The following is a 10766-nucleotide window of genomic DNA, read 5'->3' on the forward strand; positions in this document are numbered from 1 at the left end:
GTATTACTGTAGTATTTATACTTGTACTGAAGTATTGCTGTAGTATTTATACTTCTACTGAAGTATGACTGTAGTATTTGTACTTGTACTGAAGTATTACTATAGTATTTATACCTGTACTGAAGTATTACTGTAGTATTTATACTTGTACTGAAGTATTACCGTAGTATTTATACTTCTACTGAAGTGTTACTGTAGTATTTGTACTTGTACTGAAGTATTACTGTAGTATTTGTACATGTACTGAAGTATGACTGTAGTATTTATACTTGTACTGAAGTATTACTGGAGTATTTGTACTGTACTGAAGTATTACTGTAGTATTTGTACTGTACTGAAGTATTACTGGAGTATTTGTACTGTACTGAAGTATTACTGTAGTATTTGTACTTGTACTGAAGTATTACTGTAGTATTTGTACTGAAGTATTACTGTAGTATTTGTACTTGTACTGAAGTAGTACTGTAGTATTTGTACTTGTACTGAAGTATTACTGTAGTATTTATACTGTACTGAAGTATTACTGGAGTATATGTACTTGTACTGAAGTATTACTATCGTTTTTGTACTTGTACTGAAGTATTAATGTAGTATTTGTACTTGTACTGAAGTATTACTGTAGTATTTGTACTGAAGTATTACTGTAGTATTTGTACTTGTACTGAAGTATTACTGTAGTATTTTTACTGAAGTATTACTGTAGTATTTGTACTGAAGCATTACTGTAGTATTTATACTTGTACTGAAGTATTACTATAGTATTTGTACTTGTACTGAAGTATTACTGTAGTATTTATAATTGTACTGCAGTATTACAGTAGTATTTATACTGTACTGAAGTATTACTGGAGTATTTGTACTTGTACTGAAGTATTACTGTCGTATTTGTACTTGTACTGAAGTATTACTGTAGTATTTGTACTTGTACTGAAGCATTACTGTAGTATTTTTACTGTACTGATGTATTACTGGAGTATTTGTACTTGGACTGAAGTATTACTGGAGTATTTGTACTTGTACTGAAGTATTACTGTAGTATTTGTACTTGTACTGAAGTATTACTGTAGTATTTATACTGTACTGATGTATTACTGGAGTATTTGTACTTGTACTGAAGTATTACTGGAGTATTTGTACTTGTACTGAAGTATTACTGTAGTATTTGTACTGTACTGAAGTATTACTGTAGTATTTGTACTGAAGTATTACTGCAGTATTTGTACTTCATTACTGGACGACTCCTTTGTTTTTACAGCTGAAGTCTAAACTGACTGTAAGAAGTTTCCTGAAGCTGAAGTGAGTGTTTGTGAAACATGTTGAACACACAGTATCTGTCACACCCTGCTCTCCCCCCCTCCCTCGTCTTCCTGTAATGTGGAGGACCTTGATGACCCCCCCCCCCCCCCCACCACGGCTGACAGGCTTTACTCGCTGCACACACACATGCTGTTGAGATCGCAGCTCAAACTAGTTTCACTTCTCAGGAAGTGAGACTCACACAGTCGCTGGCAGTGAAGGAGAAATGGCGCAGAAAGGAGTTCAGCTGGACCGGGAAACCTTGTGTTGTTCCATCTGTCTGGATCTACTGAAGGATCCGGTGACGACTCCCTGTGGACACAGCTACTGCAAGAACTGTATTCAACGCTTCTGGGATGGAGAGGACGAGAAGAGAAGCCACAGCTGCCCTCAGTGCAGGCAGACCTTCACACCGAGGCCTGTCCTGGTGAAGAACACCATGTTAGCAGCTGTAGTGGAGGAGCTGAAGAAGACTGGACTCCAAGCTGCTCCTGCTGATCACTGCTATGCTGGACCTGAAGATGTGGGATGTGATGTCTGCACTGGGAGAAAACTGAAAGCCTTCAAGTCCTGTGTGCAGTGTGTGGCCTCTTACTGTGAGAAACACCTCCAGCCTCATTATGATGTGGCTCCATTAAAGAAACACAAGCTGGTGGATCCCTCCCAGAAGCTCCAGGAGAACATGTGCTCTCGTCACGATGAGGTGATGAAGATGTTCTGCCGTACTGATCAGCAGTGTATCTGTTATCTCTGCTCTGTGGACGAACATAAAGGCCACGACACAGTCTCAGCTGCAGCAGAAAGGACTGAGAGGCAGAGAGAGCTCGAGGGGAGTCGACTAAACATCCAGCAGAGAATCCAGGACGGAGAGAAAGATGTGAAGCTGCTTCAGCAGAAGGTGAAGGTCATCAATCGCTCTGCTGACAGAGCAGTGGAGGACAGTGAGAAGATGTTCACTCAGCTGATCCGTCTCATGCAGAAAAGAAGCTCTGATGTGAAGCAGCAGCTCAGATCGCAGCAGCAAAGTGAAGTGAGTCGAGTCAAAGAGCTTCAGGAGAAGCTGGAGCAGGAGATCACTGAGCTGAAGAGGAAAGACGCTGATCTGAAGCAGCTCGCACACACAGAGGACCACAACCAGTTTCTACACAACTACCCCTCACTGTCCCCACTCAGTGAGTCTACACTCTCCTCCAGCATCAACATCCCTCTCAGATACTTTGAGGAAGTGACAGCGGCTGTGTCACAAGTCACAGATGAACTCCAGGACGTTCTGAGAGAGAAGTGGACAAACATCTCACAGACTGGGACTGAAGTGGATGTTTCACTGTCAGCAGAACCCAAGACCAGAGCTGGATTCTTAAAGTATTCACGTGACATCACACTGGATCCAAACACAGCACACACACAGCTGTTATTATATGTGGGGGACAGAAAAGTGACATACATTAGACAACAACAGTCTTATTCTAGTCACACAGACAGATTCACTGGATGGTGTCTTCAGGTGCTGAGTAGAGAGAGTCTGACTGGACGTAGTTACTGGGAGGTGGAGTGGAGCGGGGGAGTTCGTGTAGCAGTCGCATACAAGAACATCAGCAGAGCAGGGGGGGGTGAATGTGTATTTGGATTCAATGATAAATCCTGGGCGTTAGATTGTAACAATAAAATATATACATTTTGTTACAACAAAGTCCAAACTCCCGTCTCAGGTCCTGCGTCCTCCAGACTCGGAGTGTACCTGGATCCACAGAGCAGGTGTTCTGTCCTTCTACAGCGTCTCTGACACCATGACTCTCCTGCACAGAGTCCACCACACATTCTCTCAGCCGCTCTACGCTGGAGTTCGTTTATATTCTCCTGGAGACACTGCTGAGTTCTGTAAACTCAAGTAGACAGAAGTAAATCTCTGGTTCTCCTTCAGGGAGTCTTCTTCTCTCAGTGAGTAAACTAACCCCCCCGCACTAAGTGACATGTTCTATGTTTCATATTATATTCCAGATGATCAGCTGTACAATGAACCTGAATAATAATCACAATATAAGTGCAGGAGGTTTGTGTGACACCAGGATGAAGTGTGAGCAGATAGTTTCCTGTGAATGTTGATCACAGATCACATTTACTTTGAACACAATGTTCTTGTAATGTTAACAGTGAAGTTGAACATGACCCTCATCCTGGGTGGGGTTTGTATTAAACATGTTAAGACTAAAAAGAGCTTCTTCCTCTAAAATGAATGTGAACGTGTGATTTAAGGGAAGCGGCTTCAGCTCTGTGTTTAAACTCTGAAACGTATTTCGTCTCCGTGTTTGTGCCGACGGCTGATTGTTGTGGCGTTTGTTCAGCTGTCACTCAAACATTGTGGGCGGTGCTTGACGTCATCAGTGGTTGTGTAATGTGGGACTTTGTTTAGGTGGAGCTGCTCCCTCTGTCTGTGGAGCCATGGAGGCTCTCACTGCTCATCATGTTGCTGTCTCTGCATCAACATGTCCACTCAATGTTTGATGAATATTTGTGTTGATGTATTTCTATCTTGTTTCTCTTCCACTGCATGTGTTCAGAGAGGAAGCAGCAGCTTCATCCTGGACACTTTGTTCTGTTAGAAAGACGTCTAGAAGCACATTGATGTGTTGCTTGTTGTTATGAGGGCTAATAGAAGTGTACTTATCCTGATCATAATCCATCAGCAGAGGATTCATTCTTGTCTTTCACATGCTGACATTGTGCTCAAAGTGAACGTGTACATGAAGTCATTGAACTTTACTGATGTGAGAACAAAGTGCAGCTTCACATGATGAATAAACAAACATCAAGTCTTTTCTTCTTGTCTTCATTCCAGGGTATCAAACAAAGCTGACGGAGACAATGTGAAGCTGATCTGAGACAATAACTGAGCAAAGTAGCAGCACGTGGTGATCAGATGTTGTCTTATAGATCAGCTGTGAATATGAAACTACTGTATTACTGCAGATCAATATTATTACTACAGTAATAAGGAGACATGTTTTGTGTCTGTCGAGTGGGGAAATGAAAGAACGTACAAATGAAAGTCATGAAATGTGCAGTTTGAAGGATTTAAAGGACCTTTGTCTTAGTCCCTCAAAGGAACTAATACAAATACACTATTGCAGAAGTCTTTCTGTATCACTTACACGTACTACTGCACACTTCTGCCGGAAATAAATAAATAAAATATGATAAATACTTCTCAACTGAGGGAAACAACTCCGACTAAATCCAATTAAAACTTGACTATTGTTTTGATTGGCTCTCAACACAGTCAATAAATAATGCTCCAGATATCAATATACTCTGAAAGAAATCACATTTTAATGGTCAACAAAAGTCACTTCAGAGTTCAAATTCCAGCTCCTTACAAGTGTATAAATACATATTAATATACAGAACATACCGTATGTTCAGTGTCCTGAGGATTTCACTTCTTCACATTAAATCAAATGTTGTTGTTCAATAAACCAAAATTATGTTTCGTGCCAAGAGTGACAATTCCAAGCACTTTTAAAATTCAAGTGTTTTCAAGGATTTCCAGCACCTTTACCAACCAATAATTAAACAATATAAACAGATGAAACATTGAAAAAGTGCTATTTGATATAAAAATATAAAAATCACTTTACCTATTTCAGGTGGACAAAAATAAATATGTGGAAATCTTCAAACCCTGAAATGCTTCAAGAACGATTTACCGACTTGGAAAACAAAATGTAGTTGTGATATTTGAACATATTTTAAATTCTTGAGCATCCTGCAGTTTGGATATTGCAATCAAGATTAAATTCATACATTTTTCCTCCTTAATTATGTTTGAAACTCAGGATAATTTCTCAGATTAATTGTTTAATATGATATAAAACAGCTGAAAACAGCATTTTCTGACATTTAATTTGAATAATTAACAATCGATTATTGAAATCGTTGCAGCTCGAGCCCTTATTTACCATGAAGTTAATGTACGTCTCTTTAGAAACAGGATGAATTATACCATGCCTAACTTTAATGGATGTAATCAGACATTTCTAGAATATGAATATGATATAAAGCCTGACTTTTGGATGCTGCAGATCAAGTGTGGCACATTGTACGTCCTCCATGTGGCCCCACAGCTCTGCATGATAAGAACATGAGGTTGTAGATGATTTGAGGTCCCAGGTTTTACTGCACAAACTGCAGTCAAGTGATGACGACTTCTTTATAACGCCGTCGCGGGTCATCCTCGATGTATTTCTTTATATACCAACAGGAGACGTGAGCCTTGAGGTTTTCTTCAACCAGGAAGTCCATGGCAGCCTGTAAGAGGAGCATTAAATACAGTAAATACAGCTTTTCAAAACTGACTGATGCTTCACGAGTTTAACTCACCTGCGACAGCTGTGCAGCAACACCTTGGCCCCTAAATGTCTCCGGTACGTACGTTGACATTAAGTCCACCTCCATCTCTCCGGTGAATCTGTAGAGCAGCACCGCACAGGCTGCATGGCCGTCTGCAGACAGAGGAAGAGGACTTCACATTTAAAATGACTGAGATCCCAATGATCACAACGCAGCTCCTGAGGGAATCACAGACAATCTAACACATCTAACAATAATAGGACACGTTCTTAAAATAATGACCTAGAATCTCAAAATAATGACTTGGGGTACTAATTCAATCATTTGGAATAGTTTTGTATTATTTTGAGAAATGTTTTCATTATTTTGAATAATGTTTTTATTATTTTGAGATTAAAGTTTGTCATTATGACTTTTTTCCATCACATTGGCGGAAATGGGCTTCCACAAAACTCCCTACAAAAAAACCTTTATTTAAGTGGGTCCCTACTAGGCTGCTTCTACTGTGCTACTGTGGACAACTAGACAAAAATGTACTGAAATGTGTTTCCTTTGCTCATAAGATATATGCCGAACTGTTTGGCTGATACAAACAGCTCGTATTATGTACAAATCATTCATATCCTCAGTGCAACGTCTTCACTTGGCAAAGTTACATTAAATTCCTAGATTTGTAGATGAAGTTTCGCTGAGTGTTTTCTCCTAACAAAAGCGACACTGTCATTATATGAGCAAAATTCAACAACATGTCTGTAAAGAAACATCTGTATATTCTAACGTTAAAGTAATCCACGGCACAGATTTGTGTTTTTAACTAGGCCGCAAGTGGACGCCGAGCTCTCTTATAGGATGTCCCCCGGCTACAGAGCGCTAACCTCGGCTATCTCTCCTCACCTGCCCCGCTGCCCGGAGAGACGGTGAAGCGCCGGTTCTGTCGGTCGTGTTCAACCGTTAAACTGAAGCCCGGATTTAACGCACTGAAGGCGGCTGGGTGAGACTTCCGTCGGAGATTTAACGCAGTGAGTCTGGAAAACATTTTAAAGGCCATTTATACATGAAAAAGACTCGTAATACTAAGCAGCATGTAGTGTTAACATTAAAGACCGGCCACTAGGGGGCGCCACATGCTCACACAAGTAATAATGACCTTCTTCATGACCTTTCTTTGACCTCTACATTACATAACAAACAGGGTTACATTATTTCAAAGTGGGAATAAATTATGACAAGTTTTAACATTTAGGTGAACAAATTGTTTTATATGTTTTCATCATTTATACACCTAGATTTTAGAAATTACTGACGACCATTGTAGGTTAAAAAATAAAAATAAAATTACTGCACTGCTAATAATAATATTAAAATAAATTACGGATCAGAATAATATTCCAGAATAAAACTACACGTATAGAACAGATACGACATTTTCTTTATATTTGTAATATGGAGACATGTTTTGTATCTGTCGAGTGGGGAAATGAAAGAACGTACACCTGCTGACTTTGACTGAGAAGGTTCTGTTCAGAAATGCTGAAGGCTTTTGGTGTTGAGGGGCTGTCTTGGTTGACACGCCTCGTCAACATTGCTTGGAAGTCTGGGACAGTGCCTAGGGGTTGGCAGACCGAGGTGGTGGTTCCCCTATTTAAAAAGGGGGACCAGAGAGTGTGTGCCAACTACAGGGGTATCACACTTCTCAGCCTCCCTGGTAAAGTCTACTCCAAGGTACTGGAAAGGAGGGTTCGGCCGGTAGTCGAACCTCTGATTGAAGAGGAACAATGCGGATTCCGTCCTGGTCGTGGAACAACGGACCAACTCTTCACTCTTGCAAGGATCCTGAAGGGGGCCTGGGAGTACGCCAATCCGGTCTACATGTGTTTTGTGGATCTGGAGAAGGCGTATGACCGGGTCCCCCGGGTGATACTGTGGGAGGTGCTGCGGGAGTATGGGGTGAGGGGGTCACTTCTGAGGGCCATCCAATCCCTGTACGCCCAAAGCGAGAGTTGTGTCCGGATACTCGGCAGTAAGTCGGACTCGTTTCCAGTGAATGTTGGCCTCCGCCAGGGCTGCGCTTTATCACCAATCCTGTTTGTGATGTTCATGGACAGGATATCGAGGCGTAGTCGTGGAGGAGAGGGGTTGCAGTTCGGTGACCTGAGGATCTCATCGCTGCTCTTTGCAGATGATGTGGTCCTTATGGCATCATCGGTCTGTGACCTTCAACAGTCACTGGATCGGTTCGCAGCTGAGTGTGCAGCGGTTGGGATGAGGATCAGCACCTCTAAATCTGAGGCCATGGCTCTGAGCAGGAAACCGGTGGATTGCCTACTCCGGGTAGAAGGAAGTTCAAGTGAAGGAGTTCAAGTACCTCGGGGTCTTGTTCGCGAGTGAGGGGACGATGGAGCGAGAGATTGGCCGGAGAATCGGAGCAGCGGGGGCGGTATTACAGTCACTTTACCGCACCGTTGTGACGAAAAGAGAGCTGAGCCAGAAGGCAAAGCTCTCAATCTGCTGGTCTATCTTCGTTCCTACCCTCACCTATGGTCATGAAGGCTGGGTCATGACCGAAAGAACGAGATCACGGGTACAAGCGGCCAAAATGGGTTTTCTCAGACAGGTGGCTGGCGTCTCTCTTAGAGATAGGGTGAGAAGCTCAGCCATCCGTGAGAGACTCGGAGTAGAGCCGCTGCTCCTTTACGTTGAAAGGAGCCAGTTGAGGTGGTTCGGGCATCTATTAAGGATGCCACCTGGGCGCCAACATGTATTTTAATTCCTGAGGCAACTTCTCCATTAAACCACAGCAGATCACTGGGATCATGTAGTTATGGTATTGTAATTAAACTTAAGTTATTAAACCAGAACTGAAAGGAGGGAACGTGGGTTAGGGTTACAGGTAGGAGTTAATTCCTCCAGCATTAAGATGCTTTAAATGCCAAAGAATGGGTCATACTGCCAGCCAGTGTAACACGAGCATACCAGGACGGTTCAAAGGGCTTTATTTAAATATTTGAAGGAAACAGGTTTATTATCTTATCCTATACTTTTATTTGTTTTGTCATCTTATCCTATAGTTTCAAAACATTTTTCTAACTGTTAGCTGTAATAAAGTCATGATGCTACACTCCGGTACTGTAGGTGGCGGTCTACACCTTCACCGTTGGTTTGTAGTCTGCTATTAAAACCAAAGAAGAAGAATTCTAGTCTGCCGGGAAAAGAAAAGAAGAAGAAGAAGAGCGAAGAGAATCGTTAACGTCATCACTAGATGCCGGAAATAAAAGTGTCACATGTGTCAACCAACCTCTAAAGTCCTGCTGAATGTGCACCCAGCGACTTTTAGGTAAATAATTATTTAAGAAAATCGTGAGGAAATGTATAAACAAGCAATACATTATTAATAGGCGCTGGTTTTTTAAATTATCGTGGCGTGTTATATAATGAATACGGTCCATTTGAAGCTCAGGTCCTTCACACTTGTGTTTATAAAAGGCAGAGCTCTCTCTGCTGCTCCTCCGGCTGTCACACGCTGTGATTTTCCTCTTTATCGGACTGTTTTTCAGTGTTTGCGAACAATGGCTACTACTAATAACAATAACAACAACCCGGAGACGAGGCAGCCGCTGGGTTTCCAGAAAGCAAAGCAGAAGACCAAAGAGAAACTGAAGAGAAATGTGGAAACCCACGAATCAGCCACAGTGTACGTGCAGGTGGTCGGAGCTGGGAGCAGAGACAATGCTGCATCACTGTACGTCTTCTCCGATTTCAACAGGTAATATGTACACTAATAGTTTCACTAGCTCATGCTTTTACTTTGAAACCAGGGCTGTGCATGCCTCCTTAAAAACACTTTCACACACCTTCCACATAAACATAGAAGGTGCAACGTGTTGTAATGGTGTTCTCCAGGGTGTGTCAGTCATATAAGATTCAATTTAAGTGTGTGTGTACAGCACCACATCATACAGGAGCAGTTCAGAGTGAGAGAACAGAGACATGCCCTGATTCATACCATAATACTCAAGCCTTAACACACCAGGGTTTAAAATAAACACTCTTAGCGACAGAAATATGAATGAAGTACCCCTTTCGTTAAGATGATAGATGTGCATATTTAACCTCTGTTGATGCGACATGCTTTTCATCTGCACCTTTTTTTTGTATGAATAGTAACTTGTGCACGTATGATCCACTGTGTGCGCTGCGTTCGACTTTTGCTCATAAGTTATGGATAATTTAGTTCAGAGCTTTTCACATTTTCTTCCCAGTGTAAGCACACACTAAATGCATACATGCAACAACTGTGGCCTCGCAGCGCCTATAGTTTGGAGACTCCTCAACCCTGATCGGTATTACTTGCATATGAACATCAGCGTAATATTCAATATTATACGTGGACATAATGCAGCCCATGAAGACGCCACAGTAATGTTATCCAACAGCTGACAAACTTCCCTCCTCTGCTGCAGATATCTGTTCAACTGTGGGGAAGGAACGCAGAGACTCATGCAGGAACACAAGTAAGCTGGTTGGAACTCGTTGTTTGTCTGATGGACACAGATTCAGAGATTAATATTCTTGTGTTTTCCTCTGACAGACTGAGAGTTTCTCGATTGGATAACATCTTCCTGACCAGAATGAGCTGGGAGAACGTGGGGGGGTTATCAGGTCAGTAACACCCAGCCAGCACACACCGTCAGAGACGAGCGGGAGAACATCGCGGAGCATTGAGCAGCCGAAGAGGCAGATTTCCCTCCAGGAGTCGGTAGATATTGACTTGATATTGTCTTTCCTCTGCAGGGATGATACTCACCTTGAAGGACACCGGTGTTCCAAAGTGTGCTCTCTGTGGACCCCCACAGCTGGTGAGAAACTCAGGCGTACAGCTTCTAATATGTTTGAACTGATAAATCTGACAAGGCTTCAACATGACGAGGACTTCTCTCTTCTTGGCTATTGGACGAGTGCAGCAGCATCATGTTCAGGAGCCTCTGAGATCGTCACACGTTGCACAACCAAACTGTGCAATCGTGCATATTTTCAAGTTACAAATGAGAAAACGTGTTTAATATTTGTTGTGAACATTAGCACTGTGTGTGTGCAGCAGGTTCTTAATGCAACATGTCTTCACT

The 10766-nt window shown here is 42.1% G+C and overlaps 3 protein-coding genes across 4 annotated transcripts in view; 2 read left to right on the top strand and 1 right to left on the bottom strand.

The window, feature by feature from the left end:
- The first annotated feature begins 1388 nt into the window (after positions 1–1388).
- LOC115011974 (tripartite motif-containing protein 16-like) lies at positions 1389–4347 on the top strand. Its single transcript, XM_029437308.1, is given in 3 exon segments — positions 1389–3040; positions 3042–3234; positions 4133–4347. Coding segments are annotated over 2 exon segments (1665 nt in total). The 5' UTR covers positions 1389–1522; the 3' UTR covers positions 3189–3234; positions 4133–4347.
- Positions 4348–4601: 254 nt separating this feature from the next.
- On the bottom strand, positions 4602–6765 carry LOC115011975 (protein NATD1-like). The gene is made up of 3 exons (XM_029437309.1): positions 6538–6765; positions 5674–5795; positions 4602–5601 (listed from the first exon to the last, which is right to left on the bottom strand). Exons 1-3 carry the CDS (start codon positions 6689–6691, stop codon positions 5485–5487), a joined length of 393 nt encoding a protein of 130 aa, XP_029293169.1. The 5' UTR covers positions 6692–6765; the 3' UTR covers positions 4602–5484.
- Positions 5482–10766, top strand: part of elac2 (elaC ribonuclease Z 2) — an 18758-nt gene continuing 13473 nt past the window's right edge. Inside the window, exons 1-7 of one of the 2 annotated variants that reach the window (XM_029437307.1) lie at positions 5482–5717; positions 6444–6662; positions 8776–8977; positions 9198–9406; positions 10104–10154; positions 10232–10302; positions 10435–10499. In XM_029437307.1, coding sequence (XP_029293167.1) covers positions 9210–9406; positions 10104–10154; positions 10232–10302; positions 10435–10499 — 384 coding nt within the window. In that variant the 5' untranslated portion in view covers positions 5482–5717; positions 6444–6662; positions 8776–8977; positions 9198–9209. The other variant, XM_029437306.1, reaches the window with a different exon arrangement.

Source organism: Cottoperca gobio, chromosome 8 (genome assembly GCF_900634415.1).
Source record: "Cottoperca gobio chromosome 8, fCotGob3.1, whole genome shotgun sequence".
NCBI lineage: Eukaryota > Metazoa > Chordata > Actinopteri > Perciformes > Bovichtidae > Cottoperca > Cottoperca gobio.